Source organism: Siphateles boraxobius, unplaced genomic scaffold, assembly GCF_051911475.1.
Source record: "Siphateles boraxobius isolate OS27281-9 unplaced genomic scaffold, OSU_SipBor_1 204, whole genome shotgun sequence".
NCBI classification, from domain to species: Eukaryota; Metazoa; Chordata; class Actinopteri; order Cypriniformes; family Leuciscidae; genus Siphateles; species Siphateles boraxobius.
This window is the reverse complement of record NW_027508816.1, coordinates 1,449,947-1,476,451: the sequence shown is the minus strand read 5'-3', so window position 1 is coordinate 1,476,451 and position 26,505 is coordinate 1,449,947. Positions and strand designations below refer to the sequence as shown.

At 43.0% G+C, this 26,505-nt stretch overlaps 1 protein-coding gene across 2 annotated transcripts in view; it reads left to right on the top strand.

Moving 5' to 3' along the window:
• Positions 1-26,505, top strand: part of LOC143745453 (inactive phospholipase D5) — an 81,878-nt gene that overhangs the window by 33,465 nt on the left and 21,908 nt on the right. Inside the window, exons 1-6 of one of the 2 annotated variants that reach the window (XM_077237569.1) lie at positions 13,870-14,075; positions 14,172-14,273; positions 18,927-19,104; positions 19,297-19,405; positions 25,495-25,622; positions 26,121-26,318. In XM_077237569.1, coding sequence (XP_077093684.1) covers positions 14,218-14,273; positions 18,927-19,104; positions 19,297-19,405; positions 25,495-25,622; positions 26,121-26,318 — 669 coding nt within the window. In that variant the 5' untranslated portion in view covers positions 13,870-14,075; positions 14,172-14,217. Of the gene's footprint in view, positions 1-8,802; positions 8,940-13,869; positions 14,076-14,171; positions 14,274-18,926; positions 19,105-19,296; positions 19,406-25,494; positions 25,623-26,120; positions 26,319-26,505 lie in introns of those variants that run through there. The other variant, XM_077237568.1, reaches the window with a different exon arrangement.

The following is a 26,505-nucleotide window of genomic DNA, read 5'->3' as shown; positions in this document are numbered from 1 at the left end:
TTCCACAGTGGGATTTTGTGATGTGTTCACCAGAGTTTGTGGCCTTTCAACAAAGTTCAACTGGATCCCATGTCTGGCTAATGCAGGTTTAATTGACTTATTGATCATGAGCTTCCAGCCTACAATCAATAACCTGCTTTGAGACAGACGGTCTCCTCTCACAGAGCGTACAGTGCTCTGGTTGTGTTAGGTGGGAGGTCACATTGTTTTATACACTAAGTGTTAAACTGAGATTTAATCGCCTCAGATCTGCGGGTCTCAGGAAAACCTGATATGGATTTTGAGACTGGATTAATTCAATTCCTCTGATAGGACACAAGAAAACACGACCATAATGATGGAGCATTTCTTCTCAGGATTTGTGGTGGTTTATGTATGTTTGCAGCAGATATGTCAGAAATAAAAGTACCACTTTACAATAAGGTCTCAACATTAGTACTGCATTAACTAACACTGAGCAATATATTTAGAGCCAGATTTACTAAGAGCTCGCTCCAGCACAAACCTTCTATTGGCGTCAATAAACTACTGTCAGGATTTACTAAAGACACGCAGTGATAAATGCGTGCTGAAAAAGAGGACAGGGTTATTTCTGCAGCTGAGGTTATTGCATATGCATTTGTAAGAGTTTCCCTTTCAGATGCAACATTTATGAGAGGAGAGTATTCAAATGAATTTACTAAGGTTTGCGCTCGTCAATTTACTGGTATTTGCACCATTATTTACCACCTAAAAAAAACATGTTTTAAACCAGATGGTAAATTGCTCTGCTCTTGGTAGATTGTGATGGTCATTAAACAGTCTTTTTGCGGTTTACACAGACACTATTCAATATCGCAATTAGAACAAAGCACTTAAGAATAAATGACTTACTACATCAGCTGGATCCGTTGCTCCTCGAAATGAAACTACCAGCACTTTTGATAAATTTTCCAGGGTTATTAGATAGTATTATTCCTCACAGTGAAAGGATACGCTGTGTACACAGCTCTAGTAAGATACTTACTAAAGACGATGTGTTTTATAATCCAGCTGGTGGGCGTTGGCATGTTTGAATGGCTTGGCTTAGATCATTTGCGTTTGAATACCGCGCGCTCTCCGTGGGCGTGGCACATTAACACGTAATCAGGTATAATGTGCTGGAAAGAAAAAGACTGACATCTCTCTCTTTTCATACAGATTACATAAACTGAGAATATTTGTTTTTTTTTATATAAATTACTTCATTTAAAAGAAGAGAATTTCAGCTCCATAAAGAGAAATCTCTCGTATCTATGTGACAAGTATTGACAGAGTTACAGTTCATTTTTCGGACGCGTTTCAGAATGGACCTCACTGACGAGAGAAGGTAAAACGCGCATCATGTTTATTTTTCTTTATTTGACGAAAAGCACAACACTTTGTTTTTATTGTGAGTACCCACAAAAAAATAGACACTTAACAGGATGTAATGATGTACAGCACTTACATGTAAGATCAAAATCAACAGAGCAATTTGAGTCTCTTTTGCACTGATAAGGAAAAAAGTGAGCTGGTATCGCCGGTGATACTGCCGACCCCAGATCGACCCCAGAATGATCCGGCTGTGTCTGTGTTCTTTAATTTGCTCAGCAAATTTCTTACTCTGAGTATTAGTAGACTGTTAGGTTAGGGTTAGGGTTTGGGTTAGTAGAATAAGTTGACATGTACTTGTAAAGTTATATAGTCAGTAGAATGTCTAAAGGGAACCATCGAAATAAAGTCTAACTGAAACTGACATTCACTCCTTTAGATCCTATTCCTCCTTGATTTCTGAAAGACTTATAGGTCCTAGTATGTCCAGACAGATCTTTAATTAAACAAGCAGTGGTTCATCATTAAAAAAAACGGTCTTGTCAAATATATTAGAATTTCAGTCAGTATTCAGAGCCGGTCCCAGCACAGAGACCGCTCTTTTAAAAGTTGTAAATTATTTAGTAGCTGTTTGACTCTGAGCTGTAATTTTAATCACGTTAGATCTCAGCACCGCATTCTACACCGTTGATCACTCAATTCCCTACACATTTAATTTATTTGTATAACGCTTACTGCTAACATCACATTAAGCAAAGATAATCATGTGCATTTGATCTGATATAACTGGAGTACAAGGTTATGAGGGGCATTACAGTGCTCTCCACTAATATTGGCACCATTGGTAAATATGCGCAAAGGAGGCTGTGAAAATAAATCTATATTATTTATCCTTTTGATCTTTAATTTAAAAAAATCACAAAATTCTAACCTACCATTGAAAAAGGAAAAAAGAAAGATAGTGGAGGGAAAATCTCATTATGAATTAATTGTTTTTCTCTAGTTCATGTTGGCCACAATTATTGTCACCCAGTTATTGCAACCTTCTTTTGCCAAGATAACAGCTCTGAGTCTTCTCCTACAATGCCTGATGATTTTGGAGATCAGAGACTATTCCTCCATACAGAACTCCCTCAGATCCTTCATTCCTTTATGTAGAATTCCTCAGATCCTTCATTCCTACATAGAGAATCTCTCCGGATCCTTCATTCCTCCATACAACAGATCCTTCGTTCCTCTGTACAGAATCCCTCAGATCCTTCATTCCTCCATATAGAATCTCTCCGGATCCTTTATTCCTCTATACAGAATCCCTCCAGATCCTCCATTCCTCAATACATAATCCCTCCAGATCCTCCAGTCCTCCATACAGATTCCCTCCAGATCCTTCATTCCTCCATACAGAATCTCTCAGATCCTCCATTCCTCTATACAGAATCCCTCCAGATCCTCCATTCCTCCATACAGAAACCCTCCAGATCCTTCATTCCTCCATACAGATTCCCTCCAGATCCTTCATTCCTCCATACAGTATCTCGCCGGATCCTTCATTCCTCCATACAGGATCTCTCCAGATCCTTCATTCCTCTATACAGAATCCCTCAGACCCTTCATTCCTCCATACAGGATCTCTCCGGATCCTTCATTCCTCCATACAGAATATCCTCAGATCCCTCATTCCTCCATATAGAATCCCTCCAGATCCTTCATTCCTCCATACCTCCATACAGAATCTCTCCAGATCCTTCATTCCTCCATACAGGATCTCGCCGGATCCTTCATTCCTCCATACAGGATCTCTCCAGATCGTTTATTCCTCCATACAGAATCCCTCAGACCCTTCATTCCTCCATACAAGATCTCTCTGGATCCTTCCTTCCTCCATACAGAATCCCTCAGATCCCTCATTCCTCCATATAGAATCCCTCCAGATCCTTCATTTCTCCATACAGAATCTCTCAGATCCTTCATTCCTACATACAGCATCCCTCCGGATCCTTCATTCCTCCATACCGCATCCCTCCGGATCCTTCATTCGTCCATACAGAATCTCTATAGATCCTCCATTCCTCCATACAGTATCTCTCAGATCCTTCATTCCTCCATACAGCATCCCTCCGGATCCTTCATTCCCCCATACAGAATCTCTATAGATCCTACATTCCTCCATACAGAATCTCTCCAGATCCTTCATTCCTCCATAGAGAATCCCTCAGATCCTTTATTCCTCCATACAGAATCCCTCAGATCCTTCATTCCTCCATACAGAATCCCTCCAGATCCTTCATTCCTCCATACAGAATCCCTCCGGATCCTTCATTTCTCCATACATAATCTCTCCAGATCCTTTTTTCTTCTGTACAAAATCTCTCCAGATCCTCCATTCCTCCATACAGAATCCCTCCGGATCCTTCATTTCTCCATACATAATCTCTCCAGATCCTTTTTTCTTCTGTACAAAATCTCTCCAGATCCTTCATTTGTCAAGGTTGGTAAATCCTATGTCTTCTTCTTGTCTCGTGTATCTGTTGTTGTATGTGTGTGCGCTGATCAGAGGGGCGTGTCCGCTCATCAGCGCTCGTTCAGCAATCACTCATTACCTCATAGTCAGCTGCAGTCTATCCATTCCTGTGTATATATTCTCATCCACTTCTCATCTCCATTGTCAGATCGTTGTTTGTTGGTGTTCGGTGTTGATCCCTCTTCGTTTCCAGTCTCAGTCCTTCATTGTTCCTGTCGTGTTTCCCGTGGATGTCCTGGATTCGTTGTGTTGATCGTCACTCTCACCTCTCTTGCACCTGGTTTTCATCTGACCATCGGAGTCCCTGCGCCGCTAGCCTGCAGCCCTGGGAACCTCTCATATTGACTTCCATTTAATAAACAGAGTGTTTACTTGCAATTGCTTCCGAACTTTATTCGTTACATCATTCGTCCATACAGAATCCCTCCAGATCCTCCATTCCTCCATACAGAATCCCTAAGACCCTTCATTCCTCCATACAGGATCTCTCCGGATCCTTTATTCCTCCATACAGAATCCCTCAGATCCCTCATTCCTCCATATAGAATCCCTTCAGATCCTTCATTTCTCCATACAGAATCTCTCAGATCCTTCATTCCTCCATACAGCATCCCTCCGGATCCTTCATTCCTCCATACAGCATCCCTCCGGATCCTTCATTCGTCCATACAGAATCTCTATAGATCCTCCATTCCTCCATACAGTATCTCTCAGATCCTTCATTCCTCCATACAGCATCCCTCCGGATCCTTCATTCCACCTTACAGAATCTCTATAGATCCTCCATTCCTCCATACAGCATCCCTCCGGATCCTTCATTCCTCCATACAGAATCTCTATAGATCCTTCATTCCTCCATACAGAATTCCTCCAGATCCTCCATTCCTCCATACAGAATCCCTCAGATCCTTAGTTCCTCCATACAGAATCCCTCCAGATCCTTCATTCCTCCATACAGAGTCGCTCCGGATCCTTTTTTCTTCTGTACAAAATCTCTCCAGATCCTCCATTCCTCCATACAGAATCCCTCCGGATCCTTCATTTCTCCATACATAATCTCTCCGGATCCTTTTTTCTTCTGTACAAAATCTCTCCAGATCCTTCATTCCTCCATACAGAATCCCTCCAGATCCTCCATTCTTCTGTACAGAATCCCTCCAGATCCTCCATTCCTCTATACAGAAGCCCTCAGACCCTTCATTCCTCCATACAGGATCTCTCCGGATCCTTCATTCCTCCATACAGAATCCCTCAGATCCCTCATTCCTCCATACAGCATCCCACCGGATCCTTCATTCCTCCATACAGCATCCCTCCGGATCCTTCATTCGTCCATACAGAATCTCTATAGATCCTCCATTCCTCCATACAGTATCTCTCAGATCCTTCATTCCTCCATACAGCATCCCTCCGGATCCTTCATTCCTCCATAGAGAATCTCTATAGATCCTTCATTCCTCCATACAGAATTCCTCCAGATCCTCCATTCCTCCATACAGAATCCCTCAGATCCTTTATTCCTCCATACAGGATCCCTCAGATCCTTCATTCCTCCATACAGAATCCCTCCGGATCCTTCATTTCTCCATACATAATCTCTCCAGATCCTTTTTTCTTTTGTACAAAATCTCTCCAGATCCTTCATTCCTCCATACAGAATCCCTCCAGATCCTCCATTCCTCTGTACAGAATCCCTCCAGATCCTCCATTCCTCCATACAGAATCCCTCCAGATCCTCCATTCCTCCATACAGAATCCCTCAGATCCTTCATTCCTCCATACAGAATCCCTCCAGATCCTTTATTCCTCCATACAGAATCCCTCAGATCCTTCATTCCTCCAAACAGAATACCTCCAGATCCTTTTTTCTTCTTTACAAAATCTCTCCAGATCCTTCATTCCTCCATACAGAATCCCTCCAGATCCTTCATTCCTCCATACAGAATCCCTCAGATCCTCCATTCCTCCATACAGAATCCCTCCAGATCCTCAATTCCTCCATACAGAATCCCTCAGATCCTCCATTCCTCCATACAGAATCCCTCAGATCCTTCTTTCTTCCATACAGAATCACTCCAAATCCTTCATTCCTCCATTCAGAATCCCTCAGATCCTTCATTCCTCCATATAGAATCTCTCTGGATCCTTCATTTCTCCATACATAAACTCTCCAGATCCTTTTTTCTTCTGTACAAAATCTCTCTAGATCCTTCATTCCTCCATACAGAATCCCTCCAGATCCTCCATTCCTCTGTAGAGAATCCCTCCAGATCCTCCATTCCTCCATACAGAATCCCTCCAAATCCTCCATTCCTCCATACAGAATCCCTCAGATCCTTCATTTCTCCATAAAGAATCCCCCCAGATCCTTCATTCCTCCATACAGAATCCCTCAGATCCTTTATTCCTACATACAGAATCCCTCAGATCCTTCATTCCTCCATACAGAATCCCTCCGGATCCTTTATTCCTCCATACAGAATCCCTCAGATCCTTCATTCCTCCATACAGAATCCCTCAGATCCTTCATTCCTCCATACAGAATACCTCCAGATCCTTTATTCCTCTATACAGAATCCCTCAGATCCTTTATTCCTCCATACAGAATCCCTCAGATCCTTCATTCCTCCATACATAATACCTCCAGATCCTTTATTCCTCCATACAGAATCCCTCAGATCCTCCATTCCTCTATACAGAATCCCTCCAGATCCTCCATTCCTCCATACACAATCCCTCAGATCCTTTATTCCTCCATACAGAATCCCTCAGATCCTTCATTCCTCCATACAGAATACTTCCAGATCCTCCATACAGAATCCCTCAGATCCTTCATTCCTCCATACAGAATACCTCCAGATCCTTCATTCCTCCATACAGAATCCCTCAGATCCTCCATTCCTCCATACAGAATCCCTCCAGATCCTTCATTCTTCCATACAGAATCCCTCAGATCCTCCATTCCTCCATACAGAATGCCTCCGGATCCTTCATTCCTCCATACAGAATCCCTCCAGATCCTCCATTCCTCCGTACAGAATCCCTCCAGATCCTTTAATCCTTCAAACAGAATCTCTCCAGATCCTTCAGATTCCCAGCTCCACTTTGGTGCTTCTCCTTTTCATTACACCACACTTACTTTCTATAGGGTTCAGGTCAGGAACTGGGACAGTCATGGCAGAAGCTTTATTTTGTGCTAAGTGACACATTTTAGTGTTGATTTTGATGTTTGTTTTGGGATCATTGTCTTGATGGAAGATCCAACAACGGCTCATTATAAGATTTCTAGCAGAGGCAATCAGGTTTATATTTTTTATCTGTTGGGATTTGTTTGAATCATTGATACCATGTATCTAAACTAGATGTCCAGGACCTCCAGCAGAACAAATAGGCCCACAACATTAAATATCCAGCAGTACATTTGACCATGGACATGGGGTGCTTTTTATCTCTGTTTGCACCAAACCTAGTAGTGCACAGAATCTGACCGCAGAATCTGGTCCCTTTTGAAGTTCCAGTTTTGTCTGACAACTGATTATGCTGGAGTTGGATTTTGGATGAGCGAAGAGGATTTTTCTTGCAACCCCACCCAAACAACATGTGGTGATGTAGGGGTTGTTTGATTTTTTTGTTTGACACCCTGGTGTGCTAAAAAAAATTAAATAGGAATGGGAATATACTTTTACTCATAATAATTTCTAGGGGTGCCAATAATTGTGGCCAATATGCATTGGAGAAAAACATTTATTTCATAATGTAAGTTTCCCCCCACTTTCCATTGTTGTACTTCAATGAAAGGTTAGAATTTTGTGAATTTGTTGGATGAAAGATAAAAAGGATAAACAATTCAGTAGTGTGTTGAAACTGGAGGGTATGGTAAGAGGCGGTTAATTTCCCAAACACGCTTGAAGCGCTTGACCAATCACAACACACTGCTCCAGCTGACCAATCAGAGCACAGTGGGTTTTTTTCAGAAGGAAGGACTTCATAGAGAGAGGAACTAAACATAGCATTACTAGCCACATTTCCATTACAGATTTGCGCAAAACTTTTGCAAGTTTTTCTAAATGTCAATAAAAAACTATTGCGAAATGACGACTTTTCCATTAACCAATGTTATGCGACTAAAACGTCATTTTTTTTCTTTCGCGATGAGGCAAAAAAAATACTTTTTGTGCGCAAAAAAACAAAAAGAATGACTTTATTCAACAATTTCTTCTCTTCAATATTAGTCCTCTACACTGATCACGAAGTAAACACAGTGCAGCGCTTCTGGGTTCTACATCATAATATTGGCTCATTATTGGCCGACACTGGTCACGTGAGCATCACGACGCATACGTGTGATGCTGACGAGGGAGCAGCATATATTTAGCACTTTATTTACAACGTAAACAGCATAGGAGACTGATGCAGACGAGAAGAAATTGTTGAATAAAGTCGTTATTGTTGTTGGTGTTTTTTTGCGCACAAAAAGTATTCTCTTTACTTTTTAACATTAATGTTGAACCATTGTAGTCACATGGACTATTCTAACAATGTCTTTACTTCCTTTCTGGACCGATGCAATGACGTTGCTGCCTATGTGGGGTCAGAAACCTCTCGGATTCATTAAAAATATCTTAATTTTTGTTCCGAAGATGAACAAAAGTCTTACGGGTTTGGAACGACATGAGGTAGAGTAACTAATGGCAGAAATTCAATTTTTGAATGAAATTGTGAACTAATCCTTTAACTAATGATTCCCATCTTCACTATAACTACATGACAGCAGGTAGATTTTGGTCACTAACCACACTTTTACGCTTGTAGTACAGCATGGATAAACTGAATTGTTTCCTTCTGCACATGGCCAGGGTTTGATGTTTGTCTCTACAGCAAAGTAACTGCTCATGTCTAAACTCTACCTCTGAATGAGTGTCTTTGCTTCTTCCTCTTGTTTCTTGCAGTCTCAGCACAAATGCATTGTGATCTTTGCACTGGTGTGCTGCTGTGCTCTCCTGATAGCATTAATATTCTCTGCTGTAGATGTGTGGGGCGATGATGAGGACGGCATCACTGTAGACACATGTAGCAGAACCTGCCGGTAAGCAAAACTCACCCCTCGGACATTAACTATATCCAATTTTATATATCCAACTTCTTTTGACCCACAGCTGATGTCTGCATTTAAACTATACACTTGGTGAAACAACCCGAGGTAGACGAACTGACCTGGAAAAGCGGGATAACATATAATAACGATAAATGCATAAAAACAATCATTAAGAAGTGGAAGAAAAACCGCTACAAATTGGTTGGTGCCTTGTTTAGGCGATGATATATTGGATTTGAGTGCTATTTGCACTTATAACGCATTACAAGCAACACATCATATAGAGAATATATATAAACTTCGATGCACTTCTGTTTTGTTGGCAGTGGTTTTCTGAAACTTATGCATGCAAGTCCCTATGGATATTTTCATATTTGAGTCCTCTTTAAATCTTTGCATGCAGAGCCGGCTTTTTCATGTTCTAGCTTGTTAGCATGATTGTTAAGTATTACGCATTATATCTTGAGGGTTATTTCTGTTGTTGGACATCATATTATTAGATGCTTTGAATTACGGTGGGTTAAATGGCCCCTATGCTTATCCGTAAACATCTGCAAACTGCCACGTACAAAATGGCTGTGACTATAAACTTACGACAGACCTTTTGTTGGGCTTAATGCATAATGGCATGGTGTTTTACATGCACAACCGGTCAAAGCATGTCATCAGGATGTGAAAAACACATTTGAACTAATGCAAAACTCAAGATAATCTGCGACTAGGGCATTAAGTTTCTATGTTAATTCTGAGAGTATATTCGCATGTCTGTTTCCATCCAGGATTTCTTATGTGCATTTTCAAAATATGCGTATAAGTTCTGTTACCTTTCCTTGCCCCACTAAATGATGTTTTATTAACAAGTTTTTTGGGAGGAACACGTTCAAATGATCTATCCAATCAGCACGAGAGGAGGCCTAAATATACTCACTTATGTTCCTTTACAGTTTTCAACATTTGGTCCCGCCCATCTGTCACAATGTCAGCGATCGAACTCTTCCCGTCTGATGACGAGTCCCTCCTTTCCCAGGATCCTTCACCGCATTCCACTGATGCCAGGAGTCCTCGCGCTCCGCCGGACACTTCAACTGAGTCTCTGGTGCTACCGCATGGACGTCGGCCCATCCGTGCCGCTTCCCGAACTCAAAGACGCCGAGGCTTACCCTCGCCTCCACCAGCAAGACAGCTACCAGCATCTCCAGCGTCCTCCTACGCCTCGGCCCATCCAACAATCCCTGCAATGGACAGTGCTGAGTTTAAGACAAGTGCTAATCAACGCTGATGTCCATTTCTCTAGGGGAATGAATAAAGCTCAATTATATGACCTGTTTGTTTCCCTACAATCAGCTTGCCCTTCTCCAAAACCCACTCCACCCTTCAAGGTCGCTAACAAAGCGAACAAGAATCGTAGGGCCCCAACTTCCCGTTGACAAAGATAACTGTTTCCTTCCCTCGCAAGAGGATGCCGCTGCCTTCATTAAGCATCAGGCAGCGGCACCAGGCATTCATCAAGTCTGGGCTACGCCCCATTTTCCACCACTTCCAGGACTCACTCTCCTCTTCCCTCCGCCCAGATTCACAGACGCCTTATTTTCCTGCCCTATTTCCCTTTTCTACCCTCCTTGTTCCTTTCCAGCATCCAGGGGCCGACCCAAACATGAGGCTGCCTCGGCAAGCAGCCTTAGTCCCGGCATTTCCACTCTCCTCCAATCTAGATCTCATTTCACTCTCTCCTCCGGAAAGCCGAAGCCATCCCACCAAACGCTACCGCCTTGGAACCGCCAGCAACATCACAGCACAAATACTCACAGGTACGGATATTGATTTTATCTTCCCTATTATTTTTACTCCCTCCTTCTGTTTCAGACTGCCAAATTGACTGTCGTGACTTTTCAGCTACCTTAAAGAATTCAGCCAATAATCCATTATTTTAATTTACTTAATTACCTTCTTTTTCCGAATTTTCCATCGCCTTTAATCGCTATAGCGAAATCATCTGCACCATATTTCCCCATAGGAGATGAGAGCTTATTGATTATCTCGCAATAATTGCAGAGCTTGCATTATCTTACGGAGGAACTCACTTTCATACCTACCACAAGCTGTTCTCATTGGAGTGGCTACCAGACAACTTTCAGGTAAAAAATGCTTAATAATCGATCTCTTAGCCCCGCACAATTCCCCGTTCACAAGCAGAAACAGTCTTATCTCTCTCACCTAAGGGGGACATTCCTGCCATTTTCGAAAATGAAATTCAGGCATCCCTATAAACTATTACATGATAAAAAAGGCTTCAGATAGAACGGTATCGGTGTTCATATCGGCAGACACTGCTTCCTGTGATCGACGATTGGTGATCGGCTCCAAAAATCCTGATTGGAGCAGCCTTAATAACTGCCAAACATGTTCCCGGGGCCAAAAATCAAATAGCCTACTCTCTCTCGTTTTGCTTTTCAGAAATTCAGGCTGCTGGCACCAGAGTCGGTCCCAGCCCCAGTACCTCATTATTCAGAGCTGATATTCCCCTAAACCACCCATTGAGACCCCTTCTTGACACCTCTCTCAACTACATTCTTCAAGCCGTCTCTCCTAGAACCTTACAAACCTACTTGACTGCTTAGAGATGTCCTTTCACCTTACATAAAGCCTTTTTCCCCCCGATTTTTCTCTTCTCATTATTACCTCATTTATATCGCATCTAAACATCATTAAAAGCTCAAAGCTGTCTCCATTAAGGGTAAAGTAAGCAGAATCCAATTTTTTCATAAACTTATTTTTGGTTCACCCTCTTCCGAAATAACCAATTCACAAATATCCCCTCTTATCAAAGGTATCCAAAGAACCCAGCCCACCCGCTGAGATGCCAGAAAACCCATAACTCTAGACATATTCCCCAAATGTATCTTGACTCTCCACCTAGACTACAACTCCATCAATACCACTCGCACACACGACGCGATGCTTATATTGGCTTTTTCCAGTTTTCTCAGATGCTCAGTACTCGCCATCACGTCTAGCATTAACCCCAAAAATCCATCCCACAATTACAGATTTATCAATGCTAGATGGCAAAATCATCTCTTACTTCATTAAAGAAATGAAGACAGACAAAATTAAAAAAGGCCTTTTCATTTACATTTTCAGTCATTTACAATTACATTACATTTCAGTTGGAAGCACACAGGCTAAATCCCCTTTCGACCCACTCTTCGTAGACACATGTTACATGTTTCTGATTCCAAAAATACCTCAGTTCCCTTTTGATTCAATCTGGAATCCCAGCAGATCACTTTTCCAGTCATTCGTTTTGCATAGGTGCAGCAACCACAGCTGCTCAAAAATGCCTCTCACAGCATCAAATTAAAACAGTCGGTCTCTGGTCATCAGAGGCCTTTAAGATGCTATATTCGATCCAATCACAAACACATCAAAGAAGCACGATGAACCCTTATCAGCTAAATTCTTCAGCTCCAGCTTGTTCTCACACACTCTACCTACAGGCTCACCATATCCGCCTCAATTAACACCATCAATCCACTAAAATATTGAAAATATTTCTACTTCACTGCCGCAGCAGTGTCTTCCCACCCACTCCCGCAGGAGCCCACTCCATTCTTTCAGTAGCCGCAGCAGTCTAATCTTCTCCGCTCCCGCAGGAGCCATTATTTCTCCGTCCAACTTGCTTTAACTGCCACATAAGTGTTATCTCCTCTTCTCCCGCAGGAGCTCAGTTTCTCTGGTTAATTTTTCCTCCACTGCCGCAGCAGTGATTTCCCCATTTGATGATTCGTGAGCCCTCCCGGTCAGACTATTAACCCCCATCCTGGTAACGGCAAACCATCAGCCCTGCACTCTGGAATATTTTAGTGGGGGTTGTCAGTAACGTTCCTGGCTGTTGTCCCACTTTTGGTTTTGCCATTTTTGGGGGGAGTTCTATTGATTCGGGCCAAAATACCGAGATTAGAGCCCTCTCCTCGGACAGCACACCTAAGGCGCATACTTCTGATTATGAGTGTGAACTCGTGAAATGATGTTTTGTAAACAAAGTTCGGGAGGAACTCATTCAAATTATCTATCCAATCAGCATAAGAAGAGGCCTATATACACATAGCCGACTCACCTATGTTCCTTGACAGTTTTCAGCATTTTTCCACCACCCCGACTCCTCACTCTTGGCTGGTTCCTATCACAGCCAGGGATACGGAGGGAATTCTCTGAGTTTGGGCCAAAATACCGAACTCAAAGCCCTCTCGATCAGCATGCCAAAATTCCCATTCTTCTTTTGCTGATTATCAGTAAGTGTGAACTCGTGAACTTGCTGGTGTAGTGCCAAATTCCGGTACCCACTGAATTATGTGACCCTAGTATGCGCTGTAGTAACAGCAGGGTTAGGATTAGGATTGGAACTAGGAAAAGGTCGGATAAGCTCAATACAGCTCCTACCATTGTCACAGAATTACTATTGGCACCGGATCCATCTCCCTATTTCTTTAAAATCTGTTATCTGAAAATTTATTATAAATTAAATTATTTTTTCACTTTCACTTATCAAGATCATCCAAAATGTCATTGAAGTCCAGCATTCTCTTTAAACTGCAACTGGTAAAGAAAAACAATTTCTTAAAATAGTATAGTACTAATCTAATCCATACTTGAAACTTGGCATTGTGAACTGCAAATCACTGGTGTTCTTCACTTGTAAATCACTTTTGATAAAAGTGTCTGTTAAATGACTATATGTAAATGTTTTGGTGTAAAATAACTGCATAATTCATCTCTGGCTCTCCATCACATAGATTACAAAGACTTTAATTTATTTTAAAAAATGTGTTGGAATAGATCCGATGGTTGATGTCTACCAATTACATAATAATGTGTTGTTCCCCATCTGTCAGTCACTACAACATTATGCCGACTGACAAATGGGCTCCTGCAGGAAGGCGACGCAGCCTGTCCCTCAGGTTGCTACACCCTCCAAATGTCCATCGAAGCGGCCCTGATATGGGCGGCCCAGAGATGAAGGAAGCTGCTCTGGACCAGGAGGTGGTGAACGCACCGCTCCTTCCCCCTGAGTGACGAAGGCCGGGTGGAGAATCTTCTGTTTCTTCTTTGAATCTTCTTTCTGTTCCGGTACCCACATTTTCAATAAAAGAGCAGTTTCCGTAATCTCTGGGCCATACAGGGCGCAGTCTGACAGTGAATGACGCTATGCTTCCTCTTTTACAGTCCCCCCTTCTACATTCGCCACAAGCCAAGAGGTTGCGGTTTGAGGATGCTTTGCCTCCTCATGTGTCTCTGGCCCTCCCCTTGCGGGATCCTTGGACCCAGGTAAGTGTCCACCACACTCACTGCCTCTACTTAGGGACACTATGCTTCCTGGGTTAGGCGACAGCGCTCCTCCTTGCTGCCCCTCCGCAGATACGGTGCCGCCACCACGGAGCCTGGCTAGCACTTCCCAGCCCATCCCGCTGGCTCTTGGTGACAATCAGACTCGGCTAGGTGATTCAGTTCACCAGGCATCTTCCTAGTTTAGCGGCGTCCTCTTTACCTCAGTCTCAGGCAAAGACGGCCCTGTCCTGCATGTGGCAATTGCGGTCCTGCTGGCGAAGGATGCAATAGAGCCTTTCCCTCCAGCCAAAATGAAGACAGGGTTTTACAGCCCTTACTTTATTAAACCCTAGAAAGGCAGTGGGTTACGGCCAATCTTGGATCTGCTAGTCTTAAACTGGGCCCTTCACAAGCTCCCGTTCAAGATGCTTACGCAGAAACACATCTTCACGTGCCTTCGTCCTCAAGGTTGATTCGCAGTAATCGACCTGAAGGATGTGTACTTCCACGTTTCAATTCTTCCTCAATTCTTCCTATGCCTTTGAGGGTCAGGCATACCAGTACAAGTTCCCTTTGGGCTGTCCCTGTCTCCCTACTGCTTTACCAAAGTCACGGAGGCTGCCCTTGCATTCGCATTCTAAACTATCTCGACAACTGACTCATTCTAGCTCAATCTCAAGATCTGTTGTGCGGACACAAGGACCTGGGGCCTCATTTATAACCATTGCGTACGCACAAAACAGGCCCTGAAAGAGGCCTGTTTTGACTTACGACGCACAAGTTGTGATTTATAAAAACTTTGGAAAATTTGCGCACCTGCACGCAAACTCTGACCCATGCATACTAACATTTTGGAGATGGAGCAGTTTGGCGACACCGATGGTGAGCTGGAGTTAAATGTCTTTTTTGGTCACTTTTAGACAGAAAATCTAAAGAAAATTATACATATACAGAAAGATAATACAAATACAATTTCACAAACCAAGCCTATCACATGAAGCAAACATCTATCCCTTCTTAAATGTCCGCGCCAGCGAGCGTGTTAGGCTGTTTAGTGAAACTGACGCATAGCATAACGCATCTAAAACTGCAAATCTTCATTATAAGTCCTAATCATAAATACAGTTCATGTTCACAATAACAGTTTAAATAAATAAAACAATGATTTAAACTTTGTTTTACTTCTGTTGTAAAGATTTAGATTAAATATGCCATTCTGATTAATGTAGTTTAACACTTAAATTACATGAAATCATTACTGAGAAGTTACAACATTTTTTATATTCAATAAATAGAAATATTTGTTGTGGATGCAATGCTTTCGAACACTTTTCCTCTTGCATGCTGTGTTTTAATGTTTTAACTAAAGAGATAATTGCTTATCATGATAATAGCAGATTGTCTGAGAAAATGGTTTCGTGCAAATAATGCACAACAAGGTCTATCTGTTTCCATTAAAAACATAAATCAGTTAAAAATACTCTTTGACCAGTGGAAAAGATTAAGAAAAACTTTCTCCGAAATGTATTCTATACTATTTATTTATTCAAAAACAAGGCAAGGATAGGCTACTAGTTTTTATTAATGTAACTAATGTGACAGCACAGCCGCATTTCATATTTTCCTAATGTCTTGTACCGTTAAACATGTTATCACGTGGATGAATAATCATATGCAAATGATATGCAGATGAGGATATGCATAGTAAAACTAGGCGTTGTAAGCTCCATATATAGTTGTTTCGGGGAGGAGACGCATGTGCGCACAATCTTCCGCTAACTTGGATTTATAAAGTGAATTCTGCGCAGGTTCTGGCGTACGCACAGTTTTATAAGTCTGAATATTTTTAGCGTACGCCATTTTTAGCTTTCTGGCGCACGTACACTTTTAGTAAGGATCCTACGCACAGTTTTATAAATGAGGCCCCTGGTACTCATGAACCTCAGCCATCTGGGGCTTTGGGTCAACTGGGAAAAGAATAAGCTCTCCCCTGTGCAGAGCATCTCTTTTCTCGGTATTGAGTAGGACTCTGTCAACATGACGACGCTACTTATGAACAAGCGTGCACAGTCAGTGCTAAACTGCCAGAGTAGGTTCAGGGGAAAACAGCATTTCCACTGAAACAATTTCAGAGGCTCCCTGGTCACCCCGCTCGGGTTGATGCATATGAGAACTCTTCAGCACTGGCTACATGTTGTTGTTACAACAGATGCCTCCAGAATGGGTTGGGGCGCTGTATGCAAAGGGCACGCATCCTCGGGCTCCTGGATGGGACCTCGACTGCAGTGGCACATCAACTCCCTTGAGTTGTTCGCAGTGCTGCTCACCCTGTGCCGGTTTCGGCCGTTGCTTTAGGGCAAGCACGTGCTTGGTCTGGAAAGTTGACTGTGCTGGTCTGGACAGTCCCAACATTGCGACAGTTGCGTATATCAACTTCCAAGGTGGTGTACACTCAAGGCGCATGTCACAACTCGCCCGCCATCTCCTCCTTTTAAGTCAGCAGCGGCTAAGGTCGCTCCGCGGCATTTATATTCCGGATGAGCTCAATCATGCAGCTGATGCGCTCTCACAACAGCTCACGTTCCCGGGTAAATGGAGATCCAGCTGATCTGGAGTCAATTCAGTGATGCACAGGTAGACCTGTTTGCCTCCCAGGAGGCCTCCCCCTATCAGCTCTTTCCTCCCTGACCGAGACACCCCTTGCCCCCAGTTGGCACACAGACTCTGTGCAAGGTCAGGGAGGATGAGGAGCAGGTCTTAATGGTTGCCTAGTGGTACCTGGTTCTCAGACCTGATGCTCCTGGCGACAGCCTCTCCCTGGCGGATTCCCCTGAGAAAGGACCTTGTTTCTCAGGGACGGGCACAATATGCCACCTGTGTCCGGACTCGGCTTCACTTTTCAGGACGTGTGCAGCACATTTGGTCTGAAGTCATAACTTTGTAAAAAAAAATTTTTTTTAATTAATCAAAGCAGTCTAGTTCGCCTGTATTTGCTGTTAAATTTACAGTGTCATTGATGCACCACTAGGGGCGCCAAATGATATCACAAAAATAATATTAATAGAATTTTCGTAGTTGATGTATTTCAAAAAATGCCTGAGACTGTTAGCCGTACTGATGACACATAAACTTTCTGAAATTGTATGGTCTTAATTATAAGAGGTTTGTAAAGATATGATGTAGAGAGAGTATTGATTTAGAGCTATTTAGTGACAGAGTGTGGGTCATGTGACCTTTTAAGATATTCTATTACACAGACTCAATATGCAGACCCTGTAACAGGATAGGAATGTTGATCAAATCTACAGGGTTTAGCAGCAGAAAAGACATTAGCAGAGGCTTCTTCTCATCTGAGGACACTTTCAGTATAAGACAGAAGTTAAATCCCTCTCGAGCCACTAATGATGCTTTAAGTGTCGGAGTGATGTGATAATGCACAACTGGGACCGCAGTAAATCTCATTTCCCGAAGTAAATCTGGGACCTTGAACAGCCAACATACTTAACCACTAGACTACAACAACTCTCTTGTGAATTATGATTATTCTGTTTGTATTAGCATCTATTCTCTGCAATTATTTTGCAGTTTGGAAAGATAAAGTGTAAAATTAAGGATGTGACAGCCATGATCATGAGTTTTATATAATTTTGTTTTCATTATGGAGGGTAATCTGTACTTTTGATAAACAAATTCACACTGCACCACTTTATGACTATAACATGTTTCATGTAACCATTGTATTTTACTCATATCGGATTTTAATTTAGAGGCAATAAAACCGAGGCATTAGTGTAATTTAGGAAAACTTGTTGACTTTACAGGGGCTCCACCTTTCCTAGGATCTCCCACCGGATTTTGCCAAATAGGGAATGATGCTACTGATTTCTTCGCTTCTCAAGCCCACATGACCAGGACACTTGCTTAAGGCAATGCTGGCAAGCCACCATAATACATACAGTTATGTATGTATGAGTGTATTCATTATCAGTGTTCACCCTATTACTGTATTATTGCATTTATTAGTGTACAGTATATGCCGACCTCTGTTGTGTTTGTAGGCCTACTGTGTCTTGTCATCAAGGTGTTTTGTTTCTCATTGATCTGTGTATTCCATGTCTTTGTGATCTGATTCTGTCTGTTGTAGCCAGATAAAGATTTAATGTGCTGAATCACTGTCAGGATGATAAATAAACATCTTACTTTGTAGTCAATCTAGCAGGTGTTTGAATGAAATTTTGTACACATAGTGGCAATCAATTATCCACACCTAGTTGTTAAATCTGACGTCAGGGTCCAAACACCCCTTCAGATCCCAAAAGCAAATGAACATATATACCTATATTGCTACCGAAAAAACATGTTCCTATTAAGTTGGCCACACATTGATTCATATGGTTGTTGAAATAGTATTCTTGAAACAAAGTGGAGGCTTAGACCTGGAAACTGTATTATCACAACTTAACAAGCGGATATTATAACTCACACCCACATAACCCTGTGCAAAATAAAATAACCATAACATCTGACAAATATTATCATTTATTGTTGCAAATCGCCACACCTGGGTAAATGGTTACATCTCGTAATTAGAGGGAAAGATATGCAGTAATAAAATATGCCTTCAGTTGAATGTATATTCTCTTGTGTTCACAGTGTTGTGCTTGTGGAGAACATTCCAGAAGATCTGTCCATTCCATATAAGGACACAGTTTCACTGGCCGCTGGTCTTCATGAGCTGCTGGATAAAGCGCGTCGATCTGTTGAGATTGTGTCACCATGGTGGGCACTGAACTCGACCAAGTCTGGATCAAATCTTCCTCAGGCCAAACAGGTAACAATCAAAAAACTGCAGTTTCAACACATTTACTGATTACGTCTAGGAACTTTCTTGGTTATGCAGATAATTGTACAATGACTGAATGTAGAACGTTGAGTGTATTCAACAGAGAGTTTCTCCTAAAGAGAGTTTGATTAGTCCCATATGAGCTGATTTAAATGTAGCTGTATCTTCTGTCATCCTCAGGGTCAGATCTTATTCCATCAGTTGATGAGATTGCGGTCTCGGTCAGTCAGTTTGAGGGTGGCCAGTGGACTAACTAATTCCTCAGAGCTCAAGGCACTCACTCGGAGTGGTAAGTATATGATGTTATTTGACATCCACTGTCTAGCAAAACCATCTTGTAAGACTCTCTGTGTTTGGACCCAAGTGTAAAGAAGCAAAGGCGCAGGAATTCTTTATTAACTCAACATGAATAGGAAACACTATGTAATCAGTAAACCTGCAATCAAGTCTGAAGGACATAAAACACTGCAATGAAACCAAAGAAATGTAATAGAGCAACAAAAGTGAGTACCTATTTTTTTAAGAGCACTCCCGGTGTTTCCACATCTCACAGTTCCCAGTGGACCTTCCTTGAGCTTTGTCCTTCTGCTCAGATTCTCCCTGGCCCTCATCTACTCAAGATAGACAAGTGCAGCAACAGGCTTTGAAACCCTAGGAAGGACCACTGGATACTCTGGGAACTGGGACTACTGGAGGCTAGGGAGAAGCACTTGACTTGGTAAAGATAACTAGGGCTCAGAGGGGACAGATGGTACGAGAGGGAACACTGGAGGTATTGGGGAAAATACTGAGGGCTCTGCAGACTTTATAGAAAACCTGAGACAAATAAAAAAACTTCTGAACTGGAATCTTTGGAATAGACCCCAGGGACTTGAGGATGAGGGTATGGGGATCTGGAGGAGCAGGAGAGTAAGGAAGACCATTGGAGACTCAAGAAATCAAAGTGGAGTCATAACATCAAGTTCTCTTTTACCCCTTTTCCACCAAAGCATTTTGAGAGCCGGTTCGGAGCCGGTGCCTGCCCGCGAACCAGTTCTTAGTGTTTCGACAGCCAAAGCACCGGTTCTCGGCCAGGAAAACTGGTTCCAAAGCGGCACCAACTCTTCCTGGACTAGAACCGTTCTTTTACCATGTCATGCTTACGTAGGGGGCTGGGGGCTGGTTGAGATGTGTTCTTAACACCTTTTCTGACCATAATATAGGATCGCAAAGCCAGGAGAAACATTTGCAGAAACACGATGTGGTCCGCCATAGTAATTGTTATGCTTGAAGTTGGCGCAAGTGTTTCTAGTTTTTTTTTATTAAAAATATTATGTAAGCAAAGAAGAAAACAGTCACAATATAGAACAAATAAATGGGAAAAAAAAAGACACAAGACAGGGGTACATAACTAATCAGAAAATATTACATATCAAAGGAAAAGGTTTAAAGACTTACATATTTCAATTGTTTTTAAAGCCTTTTTTGTTCTCGAGTTAGAGATAATCCCAAAGTAATGTTGTAGGTTTGCAAGCGTTTCTAGCTAAGATGTATAGCGACGTACACAGTTACGTAACAACGTCGTTCGCTGGGCGCTCTAGTCAGTGGAAAAACAAACCGGTTCTAAGAAGGTTCGCAAGTTGAACCAATGTCACAGTGTCTGGTTGTGTTTCCCTGGGGTTCACTAGAGGTCCTCGTTTTCACGGTGTCATTCACAATAGACTACATTTCCCAGCATTCTGTTCTTCCACACATCTGTTCATTGCACACAGCTGTTTCCCATCACCTTGTTAGTTCTGTATGTATATATACCCTGTCTGTTTTAGTGTTTGTCACAGAGTCATTATTTTATGTCCCCACACTTCTGAGGTTTGTTTCTGCTCGTTGCTCGTTTTTGTTGTTTTGTTCTTGGATTGCTTATACGGTGTTTGACCCTTGCCTGGACTGGATTACGTGTATGGATTACCCAATAAACATACTGCTGTTTCCCTGTGTGTGCGTTGTGACAGAACGACTCCGTCATCAAGATCCAGCGGTATGTTTTTTAATATCTCTTCCCCAGCCACCGAGTGGGAGACTACTGGGCCACTACTGGGCTCCCGTAGTTCCGACCGGGCTCAGCACTTGCCATGATAGAGATACACAAACAACATGGCAAATGAGCAAGACCGCGGCAGCAGAAGCACACCTGCCGAAAACATTTAGGTTACAAGCTGAATCTGCAGGGCCGCCAACTCTCACGAGTTCACTGTGAGAGACGCAATTCTGTCACTTTTTACACGCTCTCACGCCACACATCCATTTTCTCACGCAGAGAAAAATCGCGAAGCAGAGATGACACTGACACCGACAGAGCAGGTTACTATCGATATGAAACGGATTCTCAGCTCTCAGGTTCTGTCAATTTTATTATGAAATTATGAAACAATAAACACCGTTTTGGCGCTTGTAAATGTGACGTGAAAGAACGCTGGCAGATCTCAGTTCAAGCGGCACGTGAACCGAACATCTGTTACTCTTTACTACCAACTTACCGAAATGTAATAAAATCGATTGATCAGTGTTTTTCAACCGTGGAAAGATGTCCATAAAACAGCTGGAGAACAACATATGTCACGTAACGTTACATTTAACTCAGGATGGCTTTTAATGACCCATAGCGCGCATGTTAGTTAGACGCATTATAAAATAAAAAACGCATTATATTTAATTTGAGTTAGTTTTAACCTTTAATAATACCAGCTGACAGGGCTCTCTGTATGTTTACAGTGTTAGGTGAATATTTTTTTTTTTTTTTTTTTGGGAGAACAATTAACACATTAACGTATCTACTGTACCTATTTATCCAAAGGAATTTATATTGAATCAAGATCAGAATCAAATCACAAGAATTGAATTGAAATAGTGAAATTTGTGTTAAGCAATAATAAAAACAGTAGCATACCAGTAAACTTAATAAAATTATGTTTAGTTACCAAATAATTTGACAATCACAATACACTTATTGTGATGCAAGTTTTTTGTTTTTTTTTACACATCCCCCCAATCCACCCATTTTATTTTATGTTACATTTTCATTGTTTTCAAAGACAGGGCCTGTCCTCTTGTCTTTTTGGCTTGTTGTTTCTGATTGCACTTTAATCGAGATCAAATCCCAGAAGGGAATATTAAAACAAAATAAAGTTAAAACTTGTTTTGAACAATTTCTTTGTCATCTGCAGATTGATTTTAAGTAGGGAGAGAAAAAAATCTATTTAAATCGTAAATCAGATTTTTTGTGAAAAAATCTGGGATTTTTTTTTTAGGCCATATCGCCCAGCCCTAAGTGGAGGAGGTGGTCGGGAGGAATTCCAACACCATTTTCCACTCAGGCCCCTCTTCGACCCTGGGCTGGTGCTATCCAGTCCAGAGTTTCATCCGGCGCTGTTTCCATCCAGCCCAGAGCGCACACTTCACCAGCGGAAACGGCGGAGGAGGAAGACCTCTAGCCTCTCCAAAGGCCCGGAGGCTGTGTCCCCGCAGCCCGCCGCTTTTCTGGAGGCTGATTCGGAGACTGTTCACGTCCCGTCTGCCCAGTCAGAGACGGTGTAGGTCACGTCTGCCAAGTCAATGATGGTTCACGTCACGTCTGCCGATCCAGGGACTGTTCAAGTCACGTCTGCCGATCCAGGGACTGTTCAAGTCACGTCTGCCGATCCAGAGACTGTTCAAGTCACGTCTGCCCAGTCGGAGACTGTTCAAGTCACGTCTGCCCAGTCGGAGACGGATCAGGAGATGCCCATTCTCGTGGCCGCGTGGGCACTGACCGAATATTTAGAACGTCTAGCCTAGATCCTGGAGATGCCTTTCAGACCTTTTGTGTCCGTTGAGCCGGAGCCAGTGTCTGCTGTCCCTGAGCCGGAGCCAGTGTCTGCTGTCCCTGAGCCGGAGCCAGTGTCTGCTGTCCCTGAGCCGGAGCCAGTGTCTGCTGTCCCTGAGCCGGAGCCAGTGTCTGCTGTCCCTGAGCCGGAGCCAGTGTCTGCTGTCCCTGAGCCGGAGCCAGTGTCTGCTGTCCCTGAGCCGGAGCCAGTGTCTGCTGTCCCTGAGCCGGAGCCAGTGTCTGCTGTCCCTGAGCCGGAGCCAGTGTCTGCTGTCCCTGAGCCGGAGCCAGTGTCTGCTGTCCCTGAGCCGGAGCCAGTGTCTGCTGTCCCTGAGCCGGAGCCAGTGTCTGCTGTCCCTGAGCCGGAGCCAGTGTCTGCTGTCCCGGAGCCAGTGCCAGTGTCTGCTGTCCCTGTGCCGGAGCCAGTGTCTGCTGTCCCTGAGCCGGAGCCAGTGTCTGCTGTCCCTGAGCCGGAGCCAGTGTCTGCTGTCCCTGAGCCGGAGCCAGTGTCTGCTGTCCCTGAGCCGGAGCCAGTGTCTGCTGTCCCTGAGCCGGAGCCAGTGTCTGCTGTCCCTGAGCCGGAGCCAGTGTCTGCTGTCCCTGAGCCGGAGCCAGTGTCTGCTGTCCCTGAGCCGGAGCCAGTGTCTGCTGTCCCTGAGCCGGAGCCTGTTCCTGAACCAATGTTTGTGTCTGTCCTTGTGGCTGTTACTGTTCTGGTGTCTGTTCCTGAGCCGGGTTCTGTTCCTGTGCCGTGGCCGCCCAAGGGGTCGTCTTCGCCCTGGCCGCCCGATGGACTGTCTGCTTCGCCCTGGCCGCCCCGATGGACTGTCTGCTTCGCCCTGGCCGCCCGATGGACTGTCTGCTTCGCCCTGGCCGCCCCGATGGACTGTCTGCTTCGCCCGGGCCGCCGGCTAAACCATCATCCTCTATCTCTGTTTCCTTCCATGGACATGGCCCCCCATCCCTCCCCCTAATCCTCCACCGTTCCACCTCGCTCTTGGACTCTTGCTTTGTCTTGTTTTCTGTCATGGAGCGTCTGGTAGCCGCTCCGTAGAGGGGAGGTTCTGTCACAGTGTCTGGTTGTGTTTCCCTGGGGTTCACTAGAGGTCCTCTTTTTCACGGTGTCATTCACAATAGACTACATTTCCCAGCATTCTGTTCTGCCACTCATCTGTTCATTGCACACAGCTGTTTCCCATCACCTTGTTAGTTCTGTATGTATATATACCCTGTCTGTTTTAGTGTTTGTCACGGAGTCGTTATTTCATGTCCCCACACTTCTGAGGTTTGTTTCTGTTCATTTCTGTTGTTTTGTTCTTGGATTGCTTATACGGTGTTTGACCTTTGCCTGGACTGGATTACGTGTACGGATTACCCAATAAACATACTGCTATTGGATCTGCTGTTTCCCTGTGTGTGCATCGTGACAACCAACTCCGAACCCTCTTTGAACCAGCACCAGTTCTTTTTTGGTGGAAAAGGGGTATTTGGGGCATTGTATTCACATCAGCTGGTGAAACTGGCTCAGGAAGAAATGGAAGCTTCTCAGTACAATTGCATGATGGGTCAGATCAACTGCATCGAAACACTCCACTGAACGCTCGCAGACCTGCTGGATGTCTATCACATGCATATGATTGGTCAGTAATACTTGTGCAGTTTGCCAGGTACAATATAACTATGTTATCAGGGTTTGAAATTAACACCTGCCAACCCACCAAATGCAGGTAAAAATCAACTATGGCGGGTAACGCTGTCAAATCACGAGCCAATTTGGCGGGTTATTATTAAGTTTATTCTCTTTGCTGGGGAAGTTTGTGTAATTGATTCAGCGCAAATACTCGTGAGTCATCATGATATATTAAATACAGCGTATTGCACAGAATCTGCGCATATCTGGCTTACTTGAACACACACGTCACTACACAACAAATAACGGCACGCTTGTTCATTTGCATTGAAGCAATAGCGAATATTAAAAAGCATTTGGTTAAAAGAAAATACATTGTTATTTTCCAACATCCTACATTTTTTTATGTTCTTTGTACTGTATTGATCTGTTCACCTATAACACATTTTTGGTGAAAGGGATGAGGATGAAAGAGGAAGGGAGAAGATGCTGGATGAAAAGATTTTGTTTGAATAAGAATTATTTAGTACTAAAAAAATGTAGTAGCCAAATTGGCCGGTGAGTGAAAAAGTTAATTTCAAACCTTGTATGTGATTATTGGGTCTATTGGGCTTATCCAATAATAAATTAAAATCACTATAAATGTATTCCATATAAGTCAGTTTGGGGTTTAGAATGTGAAAAAAAGTGAAAATCATTAAAGTATAACTGCATCTTGTCATGAAATAGTCTGTATTTTGTGTCATGTAATTTATTCAGGCCATGAAATTAGGCAGGTCACACTTGGTGCCCAATACTTTTATCACTTGAGCACATGGTGCCACACTTGATGGCACCATGTGTGAAAAATATTGAGAACGGTTGCCATCGGTTATTCAACAGAATGACTGTGTGTTCTTTGGCCAATCAGGTGCAGACGTGCATTACCTGAACATGACCGCGCTCAGCAGAGGTCAGCTGAACTCCTCCTTCTGGCTGGTGGACCGGAAGCACATGTACATCGGAAGTGCCGGCATGGACTGGAGATCACTCTCTACGGTAAAGTATTACCGGAATTATTTTATTTGAAGTTGATTTCAGGCGGTGTGGCTTTAAGTCAGCTGTTGTTTTCTGTTTCATTTTCTGAGAGTGCAAGCATGATTTTGAACCTACATCACATTGTAACATTGATTCAATTATGAAATGGAAAAAAAAATTTTTAAACGATTGCGGGTGCAAAAGTGATGCTGATTCAATGCGGTTAACATTGACACATTAACATTGGGTTAGTGACAGCTTTGCACCTTTTTTTCTGAGAGTGTGGTACGAATAACAAATAGCATTTTTGTTACAATAAACATTTCAAAGTATTGCAAAGGTTTTTTTAAAGTTACTAGTAAGTTTTAAGTAGCCTTGAAAAGTTTTTTAAATTCACTCCACTACTACATGTTGCTTTACTAAGTTTATTTATTCCACTGGTAATTAGTTTGTAGTGTGTGATGGCATGTTCTTCCTCATGTTGGGTCTGGAGAGGGAGGTGACGTGTTGTTTCTACAGATGAAGGAGTTTGGCATCATCATTCATGACTGCAGCTGTCTAGTGTTGGACCTGCACCGGATATTCAGCCTTTACTGGCAACTGGAATACAAAGACTTTCTGCCGTCGATATGGTCAAAGAGACTAACCGCACTGTATAAGAAAGACAGGCTCCTGCAACTGAGTCTGGACGACACTGAAGCAGAAGCATACATTTCTGTGAGTCGAGTGAGAGGTGTTTTTCTTTTCTAGTGCAAGCCAAAAAAATCCTGGTACACGGAAATGATCCTTCATTTGATTTGCTTCACTGTAATGATGCTTTATTTGTTTGTTAGTGCAGGCGCACTACAGTATACGTAGAGCGGGTTAGATATGCAAGATTAATGATTTGTTCCTGCGCCGTTTA